The sequence below is a fragment of the Dendropsophus ebraccatus genome, chromosome 10 (genome assembly GCF_027789765.1).
Source record: "Dendropsophus ebraccatus isolate aDenEbr1 chromosome 10, aDenEbr1.pat, whole genome shotgun sequence".
Taxonomy (NCBI): domain Eukaryota; kingdom Metazoa; phylum Chordata; class Amphibia; order Anura; family Hylidae; genus Dendropsophus; species Dendropsophus ebraccatus.
Window position 1 is genome coordinate 56,485,419 of NC_091463.1, and position 23,011 is coordinate 56,508,429.

At 46.2% G+C, this 23,011-nt stretch overlaps 1 protein-coding gene across 2 annotated transcripts in view; it reads right to left on the bottom strand.

Moving 5' to 3' along the window:
* Nucleotides 1–13,145, bottom strand: part of CAPN6 (calpain 6) — a 52,938-nt gene extending 39,793 nt beyond the window's left edge. For both annotated transcript variants that reach the window (XM_069942718.1, XM_069942717.1), the window contains exons 1-2: nucleotides 12,971–13,145; nucleotides 1,284–1,455 (exon numbers count right to left, since the gene is read on the bottom strand). In XM_069942718.1, the coding sequence (XP_069798819.1) occupies nucleotides 1,284–1,448 (165 nt within the window). In that variant the 5' untranslated portion in view covers nucleotides 1,449–1,455; nucleotides 12,971–13,145. The remainder of the gene's footprint in view (nucleotides 1–1,283; nucleotides 1,456–12,970) is intronic.
* Nucleotides 13,146–23,011: the final 9,866 nt, after the last annotated feature.

Below are 23,011 nucleotides of genomic sequence, written 5' to 3' on the forward strand. Positions count from 1 at the left end.
GAGCCTGCTTGGTCTCCTTGGACTGTAGAAGAATATAATTAGTTGTAACACAATAATAAAGCAACCTGTTTACTAATATTGACTTACAAAGTTGGAAAAAGCTATGGGAAGCCAAAGGAATTAAAAAATCAGGGTCCTCAAAAGCTGTCTAGGGACTTCTGAGAATGACATGTGTGTCTTATATTCTTGATCACTGATTATTTAACCAGATGGTGAGAACTTCCCATCCAGAAATATTTCCTTGTCAAGTAAGAATATAAAATGTAAATCTTACTATTACCACCCAAATCAAAAAATATCAGGTTTATTATTTTCAGCTGCTTACATTAGCAATATTACATTAGAATCAATGGAGCCACATCATAGAGGGGCGGGGGTTTTCCCCCCACTGGGGGTGGGCTGGCCCACCTCCAGTGGTTCAGCCTGAGTGAGTGCTTGGTAATAAACTGGGCTATGGTTCAAAAAAAGGACCACCGCGCTATTCTATTTATGTGTAACACTTAAAGCGAATGTACCTGATTGTACATTTGCTTTAAGTAAAGTGAATGAACTTTCATTATCAATGTAACCTCAGATTAACCCTTCCAGCAGTACAAAGAAGCTACAAAGTTGCACATAAATACTTCCAGGGACTTGTTTACATCAGCTGTCTCGGAAGGGAGGGGGGAGGAGGCGGAGACAGAGAGAAAAGCTCACACACTGTTTCTTTTTGTGTTATCAGCAGAAAGCAGCAGAGCAGAACTGGGGGAAGGGGACTGAATAGATAATAACAAGTATGGAATAAATTGTTAGTCTCACCATGGCCAGCAACATATGAAATTGTATGTTTGAGCGGAATACCCCTTATACTACAGATCTGAAACAGACATCCTATACTGATACAGACCTCCTCAATACAAACCTTAGACCAGATTCCAGACAACCACGTTTTAGAGTGCCTCATGCTCTTTTCTACTATGGGTAGCCTTTTAGCGCCACCCTCTGGCTTCAGGACCTACACACATATGATCATGTGATGATTTCTGCGCTGGACTTTTCTGCATGTATTTCTGCAGTTTACAGCAAAAACCAGGACAAATTTTGTTCATCAAAACTTTCTAATTATTTATATTATAAATAAAATTATTTCCCTCTCTTTCAGGTGCAGGGTGGTTCCCTGAGTGGTCTCCTACCCCTTGTTGTACCACAATGTTATAGCACTGCTCACTTTGTTTCAGCTGTTTTTGTAGAGGAATTGGTCGGAATGTGTTAGTATCTAACCATACTGTAAGTAAGTCACTTACCCCTGGGCGCTTCCACTCTATTTTATCTGTAGATACTTTGCTGTAGAATAAGGATTCATCTGCTGCTGGAAATTCTGGATCTTCAAACAATCTACCAGCTTTCTTGCATTCATTTTTCAGCTGCCAGTAATCCTGGTTTTTTAACTGTCTGGCAGACAATGCCATATCTTATCTATTAAAAGTAAAGAAAACAGGTAAAATGGCTTTACAATTATAATATAATTGTCAGAAGAACCATCTCTTTCTATATTTTTCCTGGCATCAGTTTTTTTTCAATCTCACAGTGGTGACCCCCCCCCCCCATAAAGTTACCTACCTAAAGTGTCCAAGAGCAGGTGTGCCCCTGTTCTTTTTAGCACACCCGTAGGTCAGTACGACTGTCAGGTATGCTCTGGGATGAAGGTTCTGCATTCTACTTTCCCTCCACTAGATGCCACTATGTCTTATATACTGTATAACGCTTCTGAAGGAAAAGTGATGAAAAGTTTAACTGCCAACTGCTAGGTTTCCTTAAGGGTCTCCTGACAGCAAACTTTGCACACAAGATGGGGCCTGCCTTCCTGATCGTGTGTCACTCCGTGCCCACTGACAGCAATAGGCAGAAGTTCATACCCGTGGGTGTAGGCACTCTATTGTTAAAGGCACTCATCAGCTAAGAAACTTAGGTCTGGATAGGGCCCTATTCACTCCAAACCTGTCGTCAGTCCACTTCTATCACCACAAGTCAGTCAAGTCAAGTTTAAAATATTCAAAACTGTATCCAAGCTATATTCCTATCCACCAGCGAGAGGCTGTGATTATCTAAAGTATTATTCCCACCAGAGGACATCTTGAAGACCCTTGGTATCTGCATAAGTTTACACTGAAGTCATTTTGAGGATTATATACTACATTAAATGTCATTCCTAACTAGATCAATCATGTTTGTGGGTGGATGCAGAGCTGGATATAGTTATGTAATCCAGATGACTGTGTTGTCAGTAGTCATCATCCTGATATAAAACTCAAGTCCAAGAAAAATACTGTCCATCAAAGTCAATTTGCCTACACCCAACTAAAACATTACAACAAGTCTTAAAGCAGATAACAGATAACATTCCACATAATATGTTTATATCAGCTGTTCAATGTGCTAAAGGGTTATCCGGCATAAGTAATTTTTTTTATATAATGTCACCCTGTTAGAAAATATAACAAACATTTTATGCTTACCTAACCGCGATCCACCAGTGTCCTGTTTTGTCATCTCCAGTGTCCATGCTAACTGCAGCTGCTGCCACTTCCAAGAGGAACCTATTTGTTAGTGACAGTCCACTCAGCTAATAACTGACTGTGGTGTTGTAACATCTCAGTCAATGATTGGCCAAGCAGGCTGTCACTCCGGTGACAAGCTCTTCGGGGAAGAGGTGGCAGTCGGCTGGGACACGGAGAGGCCACAACAGGAAACCAAGGGAGCGCTAAAAGGTAAGCATAACATGTTTATTACAGTGGGGAAAAAAAGTATTTAGTCAGTCACCAATAGTGCAAATTCCACCACTTAAAAAGATGAGAGAGGCCTGTAATTGACACCATATGTAGACCTCAACTATGGGAGACAAAATGAGAAAACAAATCCAGAAAATCACATTGTCTGATTTTGTAAGAATTTATTTGCAAAGTATGGTGGAAAATAAGCATTTGTTCAGTAACAAAATTTCATCTCAATATTTTGTTATATATCCTTTGTTGGCAATGACAGAGGTCAAACGTTTTCTGTAAGTTTTCACAAGGTTGGCACACACTGTTGTTGGTATGTTGGCCTATTCCTCCATGCAGATCTCCTCTAGAGCAGTGATTTTTTTGGGGCTGTCGCTTGGCAACACGGACTTTCAACTCCCTCCAAAGGTTTTCTATAGGGTTGAGATCTGGAGACTGGCTAGGCCACTCCAGGACCTTGAAATGCTTCTTACGAAGCCACTCCTTATGGTGGAAAATAAGTATTTGGTCACCTACAAACAATCAAGATTTCTGGCTCTCACAGACCTGTAACTTCTTCTATAAGAGTCTCCTCTTTCCTCCACTCATTACCTGTAGTAATGGCACCTGTTTAAACTTGTTATCAGTATAAAAAGACACCTGTGCACACCCTCAAACAGTCAGACTCCAAACTCCACTATGGTGAAGACCAAAGAGCTGTCAAAGGACACCAGAAACAAAATTGTAGCCCTGCATCGGGCTGGGAAGACTGAATCTGCAATAGGCAACAAGCTTGGAGTGAAGAAATCGTGTGCTTTGGATCATTGTCATGTTGAAAGACCCAGCCACGTTTCATCTTCAATGCCCTTGCTGATGGAAGGAGGTTTGCACTCAAAATCTCACGATACATGGCCCCATTTATTCTTTCATGTACCCGGATCAGTCGTCCTGGCCCCTTTGCAGAGAACCAGCCCCAAAGCATGAGCTTTCCACCCCCATGCTTTACAGTAGGTATGGTGTTTGATGGATGCAACTCATTATTCTTTTTCCTCCAAACACGACAAGTTGTGTTTCTACCAAATAGTTCCACTTTAGTTTCATCAGACCATAGGACATTCTCCCAATACTCTTCTGGATCATCCAAATGCTCTCTAGCAAACTTCAGACGGGCCCGGACATGTACTGGCTTAAGCAGTGGGACACGTCTGGCACTGTAGGATCTGAGTCCCTGGCGGCGTAGTGTGTTACTGATGGTAGGCTTTGTTACATTGGTACCAGCTCTCTGCAGTTCATTCACTAGGTCCCCCCGCGTGGTTCTGGGATTTTTGCTCACCGTTCTTGTGATCATTTTGACCCCACTGGGTGAGATTTTGCGTGAAGCCCCAGATCGAGGCAGATTATCAGTGGTCTTGTATGTCTTCCATTTTCTAATTATTGCTCCCACAGTTGATTTCTTCACTCCAAGCTTGTTGCCTATTGCAGATTCAGTCTTCCCAGCCCGATGCAGGGCTACAATTTTGTTTCTGGTGTCCTTTGACAGCTCTTTGGTCTTCACCATAGTGGAGTTTGGAGTCTGACTGTTTGAGGGTGTGCACAGGTGTCTTTTTATACTGATAACAAGTTTAAACAGGTGCCATTACTACAGGTAATGAGTGGAGGAAAGAGGAGACTCTTATAGAAGAAGTTACAGGTCTGTGAGAGCCAGAAATCTTGATTGTTTGTAGGTGACCAAATACTTATTTTCCACCATAATTTGCAAATAAATTCTTACAAAATCAGACAAAGTGATTTTCGAGATTTGTTTTCTCATTTTGTCTCTCATAGTTGAGGTCTACCTATGATGTAAATTATAGACGCTTCTCATCTTTTTAAGTGGGAGAACTTGCACTATTGGTGACTGACTAAATACTTTTTTTCCCCACTGTATGTTTTCCAGCACTGCAACATTATATAAAACAAGTTCCTAATGCCCCCTTTAAACTCGAAAAACAAAGCTATTCTGCTCCCATGGGCTGTGTCTTTTAAAGAAAATGTCACTTAAAAAATATACTAATAATCATTTAATAAAATGCATTGATTGAACTTAAAGTAAACGTATTATCGGATGTAATAAAAATACATATTCAGCACAAACTGCTTGGCACCGCATTGGTTCTGACATTACCCTTGATATTTCATTCCACTACCCAGTTCCTGAGATATTTGCGGTTTCATTAATATGCAGATTCTGCACCCCCAGTCGAACGATATCTCATGCTTTCGGTCATGCACCTCCCTTGTCTTCAGGTACAAGGGAAAAGTGTCACCGAGGGGAGGAGATATTGGTGTACTGGGGATGCAGGGGCCCACCTTCAATGCACCAGAAAAATACATTTGCATATTAACAAAACGGCAAATATCTTGGGAAACAGTGGGATCGTTGGATCAAATATCAAAATCAACTTTAGAATTAACACGGCGGCGCAGAGCAAGTCATAGCAAATTTTTTAATAAGATTTGATGGTACATTTGCTTTAATTTCATTTACAGTGGTACCTTGGTTTAAGGCAAAATAAAGCTATTAATCTTATCATAAAGGTGGTAAAACTCACTTTTCTGACTTCCTTACCTCTGCTTTTCCATGTAGAAAACAATTCCTACACCTAAAAATGTTGTTTATGTGCTTGGTACTCCATATTGTGTTATAGAGCAGGAAAAGCTGTGCAAATGGATATATAGTGGTACCTTGGTTTAAGAGTAACTTGGATTGAGAGCGTTTGGTTTAAGAGCTCCCTGTACTGGGTGGGAGCACGAGTGGAGGAGGGGCATGGTCTGCATAGCTGGGTCTACAACACTGTACTCTGACTCAGGAAGTCTCCCTCACCATCCAAATCATAGCAGATCCACTTCAGGCTAAAGGCTTGCATCAGGGGACAGGACTGTGGGGGATAATCTCTCCATAGCTGTAACCCCTCTCTCCCCGGACAGAGAGTGCTGCATCTATGTGCCCACATCTGCTCATTCCTTCATGCTCCCTGCAGTCAATGTCAGCTCTTGTGTTTTCCATCCTCTCCATTACTGTACAGTAACTTATAATATCACATATTCTGCTTTCTGAATGTTTGTTTCATCTGTTTTACATGTTATTCGGAATAATAAATCCTTATTTTTGGGGTGTGGAACCAATTGTCTGCATTTCTATGATTTCTTATTGGAAAATTTGCTTTGTTTTAAGAGTGGATTTGTACTACAAGTGCCATCCCGGAACAAATTATGCTCGTAATCCAAGGCACCACTGTATTTAGCTTTTTTATGCTATTTATTTTTTCTATTAAAAATCTTTGACAAGGGGCTTACATCTGTTATAGCAACTGACCTTCACAGATGGTATGTGGATAGGCTGCTCACCCTGTCACTAATGCTGAACCTTTATCAGCTGTGACCTGCACATACTCATTGGCATGTGCAGTTTACAGCATACATGGACTCAGAGGGGGAGCAGGGGCCATCATTGTACATTCAGGAAGTTGGTCTTGTAGATGATGTGATGATCACTTCTGGCTGGGGCTTCTAGTTAGCTTTTAGTGGCCCAGCATTTTCATGGCTGCTTACCTGTCTGCATGGCCCTGAGAGGTTGTATATCACGGAATAACAGAGGTGAACATGGGACAGTGAATCCATGCACTAATAGATACAAATTCCTGAGTTCAGTGTTGGCAGAACAGCCATGATTATACTGTGCCCACCAGAAGGTGTATTTCCCTTTGTAGGCCATCACTGAGAAATTTGACAAATTATTATTTTACATTTCTTGGCCAGTAAAATACTGCATAAAACTGCCAGGGCCAAAGCTTTCATGTTATATTTATTTATTGAATTTTGCTTATTGTATTTAAATCTGTACAAATCTATGGAAGCCCATAAGGTTGTTATAAAACTACAAATTGCCCCATCTTTGATGGTAAAGTATAAATATGAAATCTGTTGTTAAGGGAAAGAACTGACAGAATTCAAAGAGTTATTGTCCTTTAATGCACATATTGCTAGTATCAGTTATAGCTTACTCCAAACGCACAGTGCAGTCACTTCTACACTGTGCAGAAACTCTGCAGACAGATGACTGTATTCATCAGCACAGCATGCCTGCCTCGCTGCCAGACTAAAAGCAGTTGTGAAGTCTTTGATTGACACTTCCCTGTAGAACTCACAATGGAGTATCTTCCAGTACTACCAGGGCTGGTCTTTGGTTAGATGCCCTCCTACCCTCTGCACAACCTCATAGAAGGACAAAAAAATAAAAATAAAGGATATATCTACCTATGCAACAATTTTTTTTATATGTTCCAGATATTATCTCTTGAAATTCCTTATTTCTCTAATTTTGTTTCCCCTTTAGGTTGCATATCTCCTTCCTTCTCCGAAGATTCAACCATCCATGCACGGTACTGTATAACCTCCTACCTGTATATCATTTATCTCTCTAGGTGACATCCCACTCTCTTTCCAGATATATTGTCTCTTACCTCCCTCAGTTGTTTCTCCCCTTTCCCCAGGTTCTATCCTTCCTGTGGTATTGCCAAATACTAAATCTTCGTCCTCTATCCTCCCTGCCTCCAATAACATTTTACCAAAATATCTGCCTTTGCCAAGGTATCGATCTTTTCCTCCAGTATATTTTTTGTCTTCCAATATTTGTCTCCTAGGATTAACTCCTCTTCTGAAGTATCTTCACTTTCTGCTATCATTAATATCACTATTTTCCTCCTCTACTACCAGAGAACACACAAAGCCTTTGGGTCTTTACTCAATACTTTGCCAAACCCGAACAGTTCATAAAGTCTGCTCAACACTACTCCAGATGACTCATTGCTCATTTACCCTTAACTGCCTCATGTCTGTTTAAAAATGCTTAAAAATATAAAGAATGCATTGGGAAAATAAAAAAAAAACAACTTATTATTAATGGGCGTATCACCAACTTAATGCCTTATATGACTGAAGAGGGGTTATATGGTTCTACAGCATATAGTTCTTCAAGAAGACTGTGATACTACTCATGTAGGTTCTGATCAGGTTATGAACTACCTAAATAAAGTGTTGGATATCTGCACGTCATCAAGGAAAAATGAATTACCCTTCTACCATTTATGGCCCCAAACACTAGGTACTTGAAGTGTTAGATGTTTCTGGTATTGGAATAGCATTAGCCTGGGATTTGGTTTCATAGAGGATATGTCAGCTTGGAGGACATCCATGGCTGAGCATGCAACTGTAATTATTCATACTCATGTTCGCAGTCATGTCAGCATGTGCAGTTCTTAGCATGAGGCACATCCATCTCACAAATCTCTAGTTAAATGAAAAGGACAGCACTCTCTGCTTGAGGTTTGAAAAAAAATGTATTAAATGATACAGATCTGTAGACATTAATCTGTACATTAAAGCGAATGTACCACCGATACATCGCTTTTGTATTTTTAAGATGAATAGACTGGCGCCGGAATGGCGATGCTGCAGCCCATTTTTCAACCGTTGCCCAGTTTGTGCACATGGTGCTGGACTATTACTTAGCACCGGCCACTGGAGGCAGGCTGGCCGGCCGCCAGTGTCACAATCTGCGCTTCCCTCTGTAGCGCGGCTCCATTAGATTCAATGGAGCTGCGTCACAGAGGGGAGGGCAGATCATCACACTGGGAGGCCAGCCAGTCCGCCTTCAGTGCTTTATCTCTGGTTGGTACTTGGTAACAGACCAGCGCCATGCGCGGGAACCGGATGGCGGTTCAAGAAAAGGACCAGGGCACCGGCATCCCTGCGCTGGCGCCAGTCTATTCAAGTAAAAAACAAAAAAGCGATGTACCATTGGTGTATTCGCTTTAAGCATTAAAAGTGTTACAACTATTTAAAAAATTCTTTCTGTCAAAGTTTTGATCGGTCAGGGTATTAGTGCTTAAACCCCCATTAAACAGTAGAACACTAATCACTAACGGAGACAGATTCTAAAGAAAGTCTATGTGCACATCTCCGGCAGCCAGGTGAGACACAGAGAGAGAACTGCCTTTCTGAGTGCCCCTGCCGCTCATTCTAGTTATTGGTTATTGAATCAATTATTGAATATTGGTTATTAGTTATTGAATCAATTATTTTTAAATGTCTCTTTGACTTGTCAGAAGTTTTGCTTCTGCACAATATATAACTAAGATGCCTCCCCAGCCAAGTTTCACTTGCAAAAGAGTTCTAAGACTAAGGACATTTCTCCAATTGCGAAACATGCTGTAATCTGATTTTTTGTTACCTCTGTAATTTCTCCCCAACCTTTATAATTTCTATGAACATCCAGTAATCCAAAACCTATCAGGCCCCATTGATGTAAGATGAAAGGAGTGTTAGAGTAAATACAGTGGCAGTTTAGTTGTTGTAAATGTGCTGCTTTCAAGGCAAATTTCTCTCCAGAGCAGATTTTCATCCTCCCTCTTATGTGATCTTTTCCTACAGGGATATAGTGATTACTTTAAAACCTTTTATGCCTATTGTTCATCACATGAGAATAACAATGTGAATTAAAATGTAATCACAACTCAATTCACACCAATAAAGCCTTACAATACTATAATCATTGCAAATGAAACAAGACTGAAATCCATCATAAAGCTGCATCACCCGGAGGACCACTTTACCTTCTCTAATAAACAAGACTGCTCTGTAACTAATCCACATCACAAGGATGGTAATGTGCATGAAATTGACATAGTCTCTAACTGGCTGGATAGGAGGTGATAATTTATCTCCACTCTGCTCTGCATCCTCTTTATCTTTTATCACTTACAAACAAGAACATGCTCAAGTTGATGGGGATAAAAGGTAAAAGTTTTATATCTTTATATCCTCTAAAAGGCAAAATACATGCAATGATTTATTGTCTAGAAGAGTAGACAGATATACAGGCATATACAGTACTAGGATTTCTTTAACCTGGATGTTGAATTTGATGTCTACTCTACAGATATTATAGAGCAGATTGATATATAGTTTTGTGGGAAAAGATTCTGTATAATTTTTATGTTAAGAATTGAAATCCCTGCTTTTTTATGTTTAGGAGTCCAGTGGGCAGTCCTTCTCAGTGATTGACAGCCTTCTTTATGTGAGATAGCTGTCAATCAACAATAAGACATCCCCAGTGCCTTTCTTTCTCTGCTTAGGAGTCCAGTGATTGTATTGGTGACTGGCATCTATCTATATATTAATCTGTTCAACCCAAATATTTTCATTTATACAAGTCTAAAATTTTGTACTTCATAAAATATCTAAAGTTGTCTCTGTTTTTATGATATGTGACAACTTGATAGCAAAAATATGGCATGCTGCTGCCTTTTAACACATGCAGGATTTTTTTTTTACAGTTATGAAATTCCTTGGAATACACGGACATATTGTATAAGTATCTCAAGAGTCTAGTTACTAGCAATCATGTATTCTCATCTTAAAGTAACAAAAATAGGAATTGTTCTGTTTTTTACATAAAGACTGGTGCCAAATAGGAGGCTAAAAGGTGCTTGAGTCCCTTGAGGCTTGATAAAGGTTGTATTGTTCATCTAAAACATTGCACATGTAAATAAATTTCCTTTAAGAAACTTCTCGGCCTTGGTGCTGTGGCCACTGAAAATCCAGTTTTCTGTTTTGTGGTGGGGTAAGGCAGACCATAGCTCCTGAGATGACATGCACCGGGGTCTCCGCAGGAGGACAACAAGTTATTTTTTTATGTTTTTGTATGTGATGATTTTATGGAATTAACACAATAAATAGCGGATTTTATTGGAGTGCTGGAATACGTTTCTTTTATCCATGCTGCATTGCCTGATCACCCACAGGTGAGGTCCTTTGCACTCCTATTTCGAGAAAGAGAATAGCCAGCTATATTGCAGCAAGTAAAGCATATACGGAGTAGCAGCGGAAAAAACTTTTGCTGAACAAATCATTTTCATGGTCCTGAGCGGCTTTCTTAATTTACTTTATCTTTAGTCAATTCATTTTTCTTTACTACTAATATTATTTACACTATATGCTATATACAGTAATATTATAATATTATTATCTACAATATACATCTCATCATGTGACAAAAACTAAATACAACCCCCTAAACCCATCCTATCACAGATAGACATTAGGGAAAATGTGTTGTACTCTGTAAATATGCCAGTCCTTGCAGTGATATAACAGCACTAGAGAAGTCAAGTAGGCAAGAATAAATGACTGATATGATGCATTCCTGGACAGTGGTGGGAATATACTGTAAGACTGAATCCTGGACACTTATCAGGTGATGAGCAGCCAGGAATTATATGGAGGAGGCCAATAAACTCCATGTGGGTCCTGGGCCACATCATGGCCACCTTGGCCTTGAATTACGAGCATACGAGCATAATTCGTTCCGGGACCGCGCTTGTAATCCAAATCTACTCTTGAACCAAAGCAAATTTTTCCATAAGAAATCATAGAAATGCAGACAATTGGTTCCACACCCCAAAAATAAGGATTTATTATTCTGAATAACATGTAAAACTAATGAAACAAACATCCAGAAACAGCAGAATATGTGATATTATAAGTTACTGTACAGTAATGGAGAGGATGGGAAACACAAGGGCGGACAGAGACTGCAGGGAGCATGAAGGAGTGAGCAGGGCAGATGTGGGCACATACATGCAGCGCTCTCTGTCCGGGGAGAGAGGAGTTACAGCTATGGAGAGATTACCTCCACAGTCCTGTCCCCTGATGTAAGCCCCAGCCTGAAGTGGATCTGCTATGATTTGGAAGGTGAAGGAGACTTCCTGAGTCAGAGTACAGTGCTGTAGACCACCCTGTGAAGGCCATGCTTCTCCCCCACTCGCCCTCCCACTCAGTACAGGGAGCTCTTAAACCAAAGCAATGCTCTTAAACCAAGTCCCAATTTTGAAAAATTGTGAGATCTTAAACCAAAACGCTCTTAAACTAAGTTACTCTTAAACCAAGTTACCAATGTTTTGTAAATTACATATAATGTCCTTGTTGGTGGAATTATTGTTTTGTCAGTAGCCAGTTCTTAGAAATTAGACTAAAGTGTAACTTTTTTCTGCATCATAGTGCGGGAATGTATAAGGACTGTTGTGTAATGCACCTGTCTTGAGTAGAACAACATTGGTGTAAGATGTGGCAGGTGTATCAAGAGACACAGGTCTCTCAATAAATCTGGTGGATCAATGGCTACATGTGCAGACAACAAGGAATCTATTGTATGTCAGCTATGACTCGCTATAATTTATGCCATTTACATGATAGTAAATGTGCCTGGTGTGTAGACCTGTTACCTTTTATTCAACACTCAACCAATAAGTGTGTCATACTTATCAATTCTTATTCCAATCTGCAATATATTATAAAATTATTCTTAAATAGGTTTAAAATATTTACAGTATTTAAAGTATTCATAGCAGCTAACAGGACCTTACTGTACCGCTTTATACCTCTGATTTAACTGAAAAAAAGAAATTTCTTGCACATTTGGAGGCCTCGAGATAGGAGGATATTTTTGAAAAGCCCACATGCAGCTTTGTGCTATGGAGCTGAAAGGACACCTTGTGCCTGTGTACCAGCTTAATGCTCTCCCCCCTACCTCTGACCTGGTGAAATGCTCTTTTCAGCAGTTAGAGTCTCTCTCCTATACCACCTGACATAAGCTGTAAGAATTGTGACTTATGTGAGAGCACTGCAGCCTTCCTGTTATACTACGCTACCTTTCCTTTTCGCTGTAAACACAATCTCATTGCATTATTACCACCTAACCTAAGTAAACAACAATTTCCAGCAGCGTTGCTAAATCAATAGAAGAACATTTCATTTCCCGCAGGTTTGTGGATGTAAATCAATACTTCGCATTCATTTATGCTTGCCAAAAATGTGACAGCTACTAGAGAGTGTGTGAAGGCCGGACTGGCTGTCGGATTGGCGTGCTCTTTTCAGTAAACTTAAAAAAAAAAAAAAAAAATTGTAACAACTTGTTAATTCTGTTTGCAAATTATAATGGACTGGCAATCACAATCTGATGCGAATACAAATGTGGTGTAAATAGATGTAGCGGAGCTAAATTTGATATTTTGGGATTGCTTTGTGTGAAATAACTGATACATTGTGCTATATGGTGTGCTGATAAACTCAGCTCTGCTACATCTGTATAGTGTAGCATCTTACTTTGTAAACATGTTCTTGACAAGTCTTACCTCTGAGCTGCGCTGCTTCTTAATACACATATAGTCGCTGTCAGCGTGCTAAAAAACAATCCCAAAAATCAATACAGGTCATGCATTCCAGCTGCCAAAACTGCGAACACTGCTGGCTGTACCAAGGTGGCAAACATCAGGGGGGAGTTCTGCGTCCTGCTGAAAGTTTTCAAACAATATTTCTTCTCTGTTTTTATAGGGCAGTGAGTCATAGTAGAGGGCTGGATTTCTTATGTGTTAAAAAGGACTGGGGGGTGGGGGTATTTGGAAGCTGCACTCTGGATCTATTATGGGAAGGAGGAGCAGAGCTTCTCATAGGAGTAAGATGTGTTCCTATTGACCTTTACTAAACAACTGCAGTCAACTTCACATGCAATGCAAAGCAGTAATATCCACCCAGACTTACTATACTGTATGGTGTAACAGAAGATTGGTATCTTCATCTTACAGATATTTATAGGAGGTTTTTTACATGTAATGGTGTAGACTTTTCTGTAGGCTTTAGGACTTGATTATTAACAGGCATCAGAATTTTGTGGTCACAATTACAGTATATATATATATATATATATATATATATATATATATATATATACACACACACACACACACACACACACACACACACACACACACACACTTATATTATATATAGGTGGACATTCAGACATACACATTTCTACAATACCTGTGCCTGTGAACATATGGATGGAGGGAAGCTTTAACACTGTACTTTGTATTTAAGTGGCCTTTAGACCTCAGAAGTGGATTTAGCAGGAAGGAGAAGTATAAATTCTTCATTTAGGCTTTGTTCACATTTACTGTATAGTGGATTGTTATCATTCATTTACCTTCAGTAAATCTGCTGCAGGAAATTTATAGGAAAAAAAATAAAATAAAAATAAATTATATATAATATATATATATATATATATATATATATATATATATATATATATATATATAGTACATGGGAACATAACCAGATTAGTTACGAACTTTGCAAAAAGTTCGGTTCAGTATCGAACCGAACTTTCAAAAAGTTTGTTACGAAGTTCGTTAAAACCGCAACGGTGTCGCAAAACTGTATTATTTTCACAGAATGGAAGAGGATATAAGGAATTATTACTCCTATATCCCTTTTATCCTGATATTATGTGAATATCAAGGTGTGGGACGTCACTACAGGAACAGGAAGTGCCTGAGCGTCCATGCTCTTTCTCATTGTGTGTCTAGACTGCAGAGAGAGAGGAGCTCCGTGCTAGTTAGGGAGGGAAAGCACATAGATAGATAGTCAAACAGGTAGATAGCTACAGGGAGGTAGAGAGAGGGAGAGATAGGCAGAGATAGGAAGTAAAAAACTTGTCATATCCAGGCAGAGATAGGGAGTTAAAAAAAAAAGACAGAGAAAAGTGAGTCAGAACCAGCTACAGTTCTGTGACTGAGAGGAGACGCTAGTTGTTGCTGCTGTGGTGGGTGCCGTCAACCCCCGTATATCTGCAACCAAAAAACTTCATAAAAAAAAAAAACGTAAAAAAAAAAACTAAAAAAAAAAAAAAAAAAAAAAAGAAGTTTGTTTGTTTTTTTGTTTGTGATACCCTGTACATTGCTGCTTTGTTGGGTGCTGTCAACCCCGTATAGCTGCAACCCACAAAGTTCTTAAAAAACCCTAAAAAACTAAAAAAAAAGGTTGCTTGTTTGTTCGTTTGTGATAACCTGTACATTGCTGCTTTGTTGGGTGCTGTCAACCCCGTATAGCTGCAACCCACAAAGTTGTTAAAAAAACCCTAAAAAAGTAAAAAAAAAAAAAAAAAAAAGGTTGTTTGTTCGTTTGTGATAACCTGTACATTGCTGCTTTGCTGGGTGCTGTCAACCCCGTATAGCTGCAACCACAAAAGTTCTTAAAAAAGTTTAAAAAAAGTACCAAAAAACAAGTAAAAAGTAAAAAAGTAAAAATAAAAAAAAGGTGTTTTGTGATTACCTGTACATTGCTACTTTGCTGGACGCCGCCAACCCACAAGATTGTCACTGAAAGTTTGTGCCTTGAGGCCAGTAGCTTCTTTCATTTTCCCCCAACCAAAGAACTATGTCCAAGCGTCCTACATCCAGCACTTCACAGGCAGGGACTGCAAGAGGCGGTGAGGCTAGGAGAAGTGGCAGCACCAGGCCCGGTGGCAGGCGGGGCAACAGGCGGGGCAGCAGGGTGCAGCTACCCCAGACACCCAGTGGTTCTGTAAGAACCACACAGCCAGCGGTTCTAGATTGGCTTACCCAATCCTCCACTTCCACCGCCCAAAGCTCCCAAACGAGGTCGGCTGGATCATCCGACACCACCCTTACATGGGACGGTCAGCGAGAGTCCTCTGCCCCGTCCCCTGTTATTACTATGCCACTCACCTTTGGGGCACCTTCTGCCAGGGAACTGTTGGCAAATCTTCATCTGCCTTTGGATTCTCTACCCAGGCCTGTATTTAGAGTTCATGCTGCCCTAGGCACTTTGCACGCAGAGGCGCCCCCCCTCACCCCCCCCCCCCCGCCGCGCCGTTACTGTACATGCATGGTATATACCCTGGCACTTGGGTGCCGCTCTGCTTGATGCCCGCTGTTCTCATCAAACAGACGTGATGGAGGAAGGAAGGAGGCCGGGGGACTGGTTCTGTCCAGTGTTGGACTGGGGTACCTGGAGCCACCAATATACAACCAGTGAGACACGACATGCTGACCCGCTCCTTTCCTGAATTCATCTGTATCTGTGACAAATCCCTACATTTATACAGCTCTCAGGGTATGCTGGGAGTTGTAGTCTCTGAGAGGACAACCCTGTAATAAATCACTGTGTGCAGAGTCTCCTGGTGGCTGCAATCTGTGGGTGACAACCATCAGCCCTGAGGGTCCAGCAATACATCTGTCTACAGCCGCAGTTATCATAGGATTGTACTTTACTACAACTCCCAGCATATCCTGAGGGCTGCAGACTGTCAGTACATGCTGGGAGTTGTAGTGCCTGCAGCTGTTGTAGTTGGGTCCTATACACTGAAAGCTTTGTGGCATATAAGAATAAAGAGATCTGTGGGGGCTCAGTGCAGGGAAGTGACCCCAGAACATTACTAATAGGGGATAGAACAAAAACATCTCCCCCAATATCTTATTAGTGATGTTCTGGGGTCACTTCCCTACACTGAGCCCCTACAGATCTATGTATACTTATATGCCACAAAGCATCCAGTGTATGATGCACCTAGGACCCAACTACAGCAGCTGCAGGCACTACAACTCCCAGCATATCCTGAGGGCTGCAGACTGTTCTGGGAGTTGTAGTGCCTACAGCTGTTGTAGTTGGGTCCTGGAGGCGTTGCGGGAGATCAGAATACATAGATCTGTGGGGGCTCAGTGCAGGGACGTGACCCCAGAACATCACTAATATGGTAGGGGGAGATGTTGTTGTTCTATCCCCTATTAGTGATGTTCTGGGGTCACTTCCACACACTGAGCCCCCACAGATCTATGTATTCTTATATGCCACAAAGCATCCAGTGTATGATGCACCTAGGACCCAACTACAACAGCTCCAGGCACTACAACTCCCAGCAAGTACTGACAGTCTGCAGCCCTCAGGATATGCTGGGAGTTGTAGTGCCTGCAGCTCTTGTAGTTGGGTCCTAGTTTAAAAGTTTGCACTAGTGTACTGTAGTGACCGCAGGGCTGTGTCAGTACACTACCGCAAACAATAAACTGACCCTTATAGACCCCAATGGTACACAGGCTCTGCACACTATAGAAGTGATTACAGTGCAGTTACTAATGACTCACAGGTGACGTCTTCTCGAATTGCTGTCGCTAACTTTTTGCTTTCTTCTCCATCTGGCGCAGCAATCATGAAGACTTCTCCGACCACAACTTGTCTGCAGGGGCAGCTGGGGGTGACTGGGGCAGGAGGGCAGCTGGGGGGGGCTGGGAAAGGGAGGCAGCTGGGGGTGACTGGGAAAGGGAGGCAGCTGGGGCGACAGGGGGACTGGGGAAGGGGGGCAGCTGGGGGTGACAGGGGAAGGGAGGCAGCTAGGGGTGACTGAGGAAGGGAGGCAACTGGGGGTGACTGGGGAAGGGAGGCAACTGGGGGTACTGGGGCTCAGGGGGAGAGGCTGGGGGTCAGGGGGAGCGGTAGGGGGGCAGGGAAGAAGCTGGGATTCAGGGGGAGAGGCTGGGGTCAGAGGGAGAAGCTGTGGGTCAGGGGAAGGGGCTGGGAGGCTGGGGAGCAGCTGAGAATGCAGGGGAGAGAGGCTGGGGGCAGGGGAGAGGCTGAGAATGCAGGGGGGAGAGGCTGGGGACCAGGGGAGAGGCTGGGGACCAGGGGAGAGGCTGAGGGTTAGGGGGAGAGTCTGGGGGGGCAGGGGAAAGGCTGGGGGGGGGGGCAGGGGAGAGGCTGGGGGGGGGCAGGGGAGAGGCTGGGGGGCAGGTGAGAGGCTGGGGGGAAGGTGAGAGGCTGAGGGGCAGGTGAGAGGCTGGGGGGGCAGGTGAGAGGCGGAGAGGCTGGGGGGGCAGGGGAGAGGCTGCAGGGGGGCAGGGGAGAGGCTGGGGGGCAGGTGAGAGGCGGAGAGGCTGGGGGGGCAGGGGAGAGGCTGCAGGGGGGCAGGGGAGAGGCTGGGGGGCAGGTGAGAGGCGGAGAGGCTGGGGGGGGCAGGGGAGAGGCTGGGGGGCAGGGGAGAGGCTGGGGGGGGGGCAGGTGAGAGGCTGAGGGGCAGGTGAGAGGCTGGGGGGGCAGGTGAGAGGCTGAGGGGCAGGTGAGAGGCTGAGGGGCAGGGGAGAGGCTGGGGGGCAGGGGAGAGGCGGAGAGGCTGGGGGGGCAGGGGAGAGGCTGCAGGGGGGCAGGGGAGAGGCTGAGGGGCAGGTGAGAGGCTGGGGGGGCAGGTAAGAGGCTGAGGGGCAGGTGAGAGGCTGGGGGGGCAGGTGAGAGGCTGGGGGGGCAGGTGAGAGGCTGGGGGGGCAGGTGAGAGGCTGATGGTTAGGTGGAGAGGCTGGGGGGCAGGTGAGAGGCTGGGGGGCAGGTGAGAGGCTGGGGGGCAGGTGAGAGGCTGGGGGGGCAGGTGAGAGGCTGGGGGGCAGGTGAGAGGCTGGGGGGCAGGTGAGAGGCTGGGGGGCAGGTGAGAGGCTGAGGGGCAGGTGAGAGGCTGGGGGGGCAGGTGAGAGGCGGAGAGGCTGAGGGGCAGGTGATAGGCTGGGGGGGCAGGTGAGAGGCTGAGGGGCAGGGGAGAGGCTGGGGGGGGCAGGTGAGAGGCGGAGAGGCTGGGGGGGCAGGGGAGAGGCGGAGAGGCTGGGGGGGCAGGGGAGAGGCTGCAGGGGGGCAGGGGAGAGGCTGGGGGGCAGGTGAGAGGCGGAGAGGCTGGGGGGGCAGGGGAGAGGCTGGGGGGCAGGTGAGAGGCTGAGGGGCAGGTGAGAGGCTGGGGGGGCAGGTGAGAGGCTGGGGGGGCAGGTGAGAGGCGGAGAGGCTGGGGGGGCAGGGGAGAGGCTGCAGGGGGGCAGGGGAGAGGCTGAGGGGCAGGTGAGAGGCTGGGGGGGCAGGTGAGAGGCTGGGGGGGCAGGTGAGAGGCTGAGGGGCAGGTGAGAGGCTGGGGGGGCAGGTGAGAGGCAGAGAGGCTGGGGGGGCAGGGGAGAGGCTGCAGGGGGGCAGGGGAGAGGCTGAGGGGCAGGTGAGAGGCTGGGGGGGCAGGTGAGAGGCTGAGGGGCAGGTGAGAGGCTGGGGGGGCAGGTGAGAGGCTGGGGGGGCAGGTGAGAGGCTGGGGGGGCAGGTGAGAGGCTGATGGTTAGGTGGAGAGGCTGGGGGGCAGGTGAGAGGCTGGGGGGCAGGTGAGAGGCTGGGGGGCAGGTGAGAGGCTGGGGGGCAGGTGAGAGGCTGGGGGGGCAGGTGAGAGGCTGGGGGGGCAGGTGAGAGGCTGGGGGGCAGGTGAGAGGCTGGGGGGGCAGGTGAGAGGCGGAGAGGCACCGTAAAAAAACGTCCGTAGGCACCGGCCCACGGGTGCCTAGTCCGCGCCGGGGGGGGGGGAGGTGTGACGGAGCGGCCGGGAGAAGGATGGGCAGGCAGGCTGGTTCCCTCCCCCCATGCAGCGCCGAGGTCCGAGGTCCGGGGTCCGGGGTCCGGGGTGCAGGGCTGGTGTTGAGCTTCCGGCACACACAGTGTGACAGAGGCCGGAAGCTCCCAGCTGCAGCCCCGCGTTCCTGGATCTTCTCTCCTGCTAGGCGATGACGTCACATCACGTGAGCGCCGCCGAGCAGGAGAGAAGATCCGGGACCGCGGGGCTGCAGCTGGGAGCTTCCGGCCTCTGTCACACTGTGTGTGCCGGAAGCTCAACACCTGCCCTGCACCCCGGACCCCGGACCTCGGACCTCGGCGCTGCATGGGGGGAGGGAACCAGCCTGCCTGCCCATCCTTCTCCCGGCCGCTCCGTCACACCTCCCCCCCCCCCGGCGCGGACTAGGCACCCGTGGGCCGGTGCCTACGGACGTTTTTTTTTTATTTTTTTTTTCAATAATAAAAAAAGTGTTCCCTGCGGGTGCCGCCCCCCCCCCCAGGGCGCCGCCCTAGGCACCGGACCACGGGTGCCTAGTGACAAATACGGCCCTGTCTCTACCACTTTTTAGTGATGATGATGAGGAGGAGGTAGTCCCCCAAAGGCAGCAGGTGGAACGTGCAGAGACTGCAGAGGAGGTGTTGGTTGTAAGCCAGGGAGGGGCATCCAGTGCCACACCTGAGATCCTGTCCCAGCCACTGGAGGACAGTAGCAGTGGTGGTGATGATGATGTCGCTGATCGGACGTGGCGCCCCCAAGCACCATTATCCTCAGCGTCATCAGGGGAGGAAATTGAGGTGCTACCGAGACAGCAACATCCCACTGGTGCAAGGAAGCGAGGCACAAGAGGGAGGGGTAGAAGACAATCTACCAGGCAGAGTCCATTACCTCCAAGCCTTGGGTCCTGAGAGGGGACCCTCATGCAGCGGTGGCAGTGAACAACCAGCAAGACCCCCCGTGGCTGGCAGCAAACCACGGTCCTCTGTCGTCTGGCAGTTCTTTCGGCTGGGGACAGATAAGCACATCGCTTTGTGCCGGCTGTGCAATGAGAGGGTCAGTCTTGGCAGGGGTGATAATCTTGGGACAACATCCATGAGGAAGCACATGGAAAGGCAACACCAACAGGCCTAGAAAAACCGTGACCCCAATACCACTTCCTGTCAGGATGCACCATACACTGCAGATCCCATCATGCAGCATCCTCTCACTGGAACTCAGGGCTCGTCAGCCTCAGTTGCCAGCAGCAGCACAGTCTCCCTGCCATCTACACCCCTAATGAGGCAGCAATCGCTGACTGAGTCCATGGCCAAACGTCAGGTGTACTCCAGCAGCCATCCCATGGCACAGAAACTGACCGGACATCTGGTTAAACTGCTGGTGCTTCAGTCCCTGCCTTTTAATGTTGTGGACTCCCAGCCTTTCAGGGATTTTGTGGCATGTGCGCGCCCCAGATGGTGAGTCCCCAGCCGCCACTACTTCTCTGGCAAAGCTGTCCCATCACTGCACAGTTATGTGAAGAGAAAGGTTGGCGACTCATTGGGACTCTCGGTGTCCAAGACCGTGCACCTGAGTGCTGATGTCTGGTCCTCTAATTATGGGCAAGGGCAGTACATGTCCGTTACTGCCCATTGGGTCAACATCCTCCCAGGAGACTATCATGAAGTCGGCCCGCTCTTGCCACTCTCACCTTCATGGTGCTTTAGGGGGCCAGCAGCGGGTAGCACAAGTTCTGCCTCCACCACCACTGCAGTCCAACCCGCCCCGGTGTCTTACCACCGATGTCAGACCCGGCGCTCTCAGGCTGTCCTCCATTTGGTGAGCCTGGGTGATCGAAGCCACAGTGGGCAGGAACTCCTCCGGACCATCAGGGAGGAGATAGCTGAATGGCTGACCCCACGTCGACTAACGGTGGGAAGTGTCGTAGCGGACAATGGGAGGAACATTGTCTCTGCAGTTCAGCGGGGAGGGCTGACTCATATACCTTGTATGGCACATGTGATCAACCTCATTGTGCACAGGTTTCTCCGATCATTTCATGCATTACATGACCTTCTGAGGATGTCACGTAGAGTGTGCAAACATTTCAGCCGCTCCTACGCTGCAAGTAACACCGTGCTCAGAATCCAGAGACAGCGTGATATGCCCCAACATCAGCTAATCTGCGACGTGCCAACCCGCTGGAATTCTGCCCTCCATATTCTCGACCACCTGTACGAGCAAAGGTCAGCCGTAACAGACTACCTCATGGGGCAATCAGGCAGCTTCACGCCACACTCCGACTTCCAAGTAACACACTGGCAGTTAATGCGGGAAGTCTGCCAATTGTTAATCCCTTTTAAAGACGCGACTCTCTTTGTGAGCAGGCAGGACTATGGGATCAACAACATCATCCCACTCCTCCATGTTCTGGAAAGTGCGCTGAGCAAGATCATCAGAGAGGATTCCCAGGCCACAACTCCAAGGCTAAACGTCGCCTTGAGCCCAGAGCTGGATGAAGTGCAGATGGAGGTTGAGGAGGAGGAAGATGTCTACGCCCAGCCATTCCATACACCGCCACCTGGCTTCTCTGCCTCTCCATCACAGGAGGAGATGGAGGATGAGATAGTAGAGGAAGAGCAGGAAGACCCCAGCAGACCCTGGAACTATACCGAGGACAGTGGAGAGGAGAGGCGGTCATTGTCCTTGGTGCAGATGGCAAGGTGTCTGCGGTAATGTATGCGGAATGATAGCCGGATTGTGGACATCCGTCAGAGGGACCAAAACTGGCTGGCCACCCTGTTGGACCCTCGCTTCCGCCGCAAAAGGGCAGAATTCTTCCCGCCATCACAGAGGGAGGCTAAACTGGTGTACTACAGGGACATGCTCACCAGTCAGTTGGTCTCAACTTACCTGCGAGACCAGCCAGGTTCCCAGACAACATCCTCTGGGGGGGAACCAGCGCGCTCCACTTCCACCACCACTAGTGGAGGCGTCAGAAGTCGCTACAGCCTGCAAGCCCTCATGAGCGATTTCATGCAGCCAGCTGGTGAAGAAAGGACACAGCACCGGACTCATGGCGTGGACCAGCATGAGCTCAGCCACCAGGTCACTGCCTACCTTGATTCCACCCTGCCCCAAAGTGTCACCGACCCCGTGCAGTACTGGGCAGAAAAACTGGAGATTTGGCCTCAACTGGCAGAGTTTGCCTTGGCTCTGATGTCCTGCCCAGCCAGTAGTGTGGTGTCAGAGAGGGTATTTAGTGCGGCGTAACACCGCAAAGAACGAGGCTCTCTTGCCACAGTGTGGAGATGCTGACGTTTGTGAAGATGAATCGTGCCTGGATTACATCTGATTATACCACCCCCCTGCCTGATGTGAATGACTAAGTCATCAGTCACCCGTCTTGCATGGCAATCCGTGTGTCCAAGAAAATGATGTTAATATCCTAAATATGTGCCCAATGTAAAAATCCTTAATTTAACTTACTAAGTAATGTTCCCCCCTTAGACCCCAAATTTTTTTTAAAAAAATCACCTTAAAAATTCCCTACTTAATTCAGATACATTTGAAAAAACAGATCCCCATTTCCAAATTTGATGACCATGGTGTGTATTTAACATCTCCACACCAGATTAATGCCTCACACCAGTGCACCGTCCAACCCATACCCCAAGAACAGTAGCAACCCTAAAATAATCCCCACGACTATGCTTCAAAAAGTGTGGATTTCACCTTTTGTGAACTATAGCCGTGGGGTTCTATCCCTGGTACCCGTGCCAGGGAACACTACTCACCGTTTTGTGAGCGGGTACTAACTGTTCTTGAGGTATTTTGTAGATATCATCAGAGTAGTGAAATCTTGCACCGCAAATCCCGATGGGGTTCTTCTGTGTGAAAATGATTTCAAGCCTCTCATGCAGTCACGCGTGGAATAAGGCTTTCTATGGGGTATATATCAAGGAGGCTGCTGTCCTTCAACTGTGATATAAAAACCACCTCA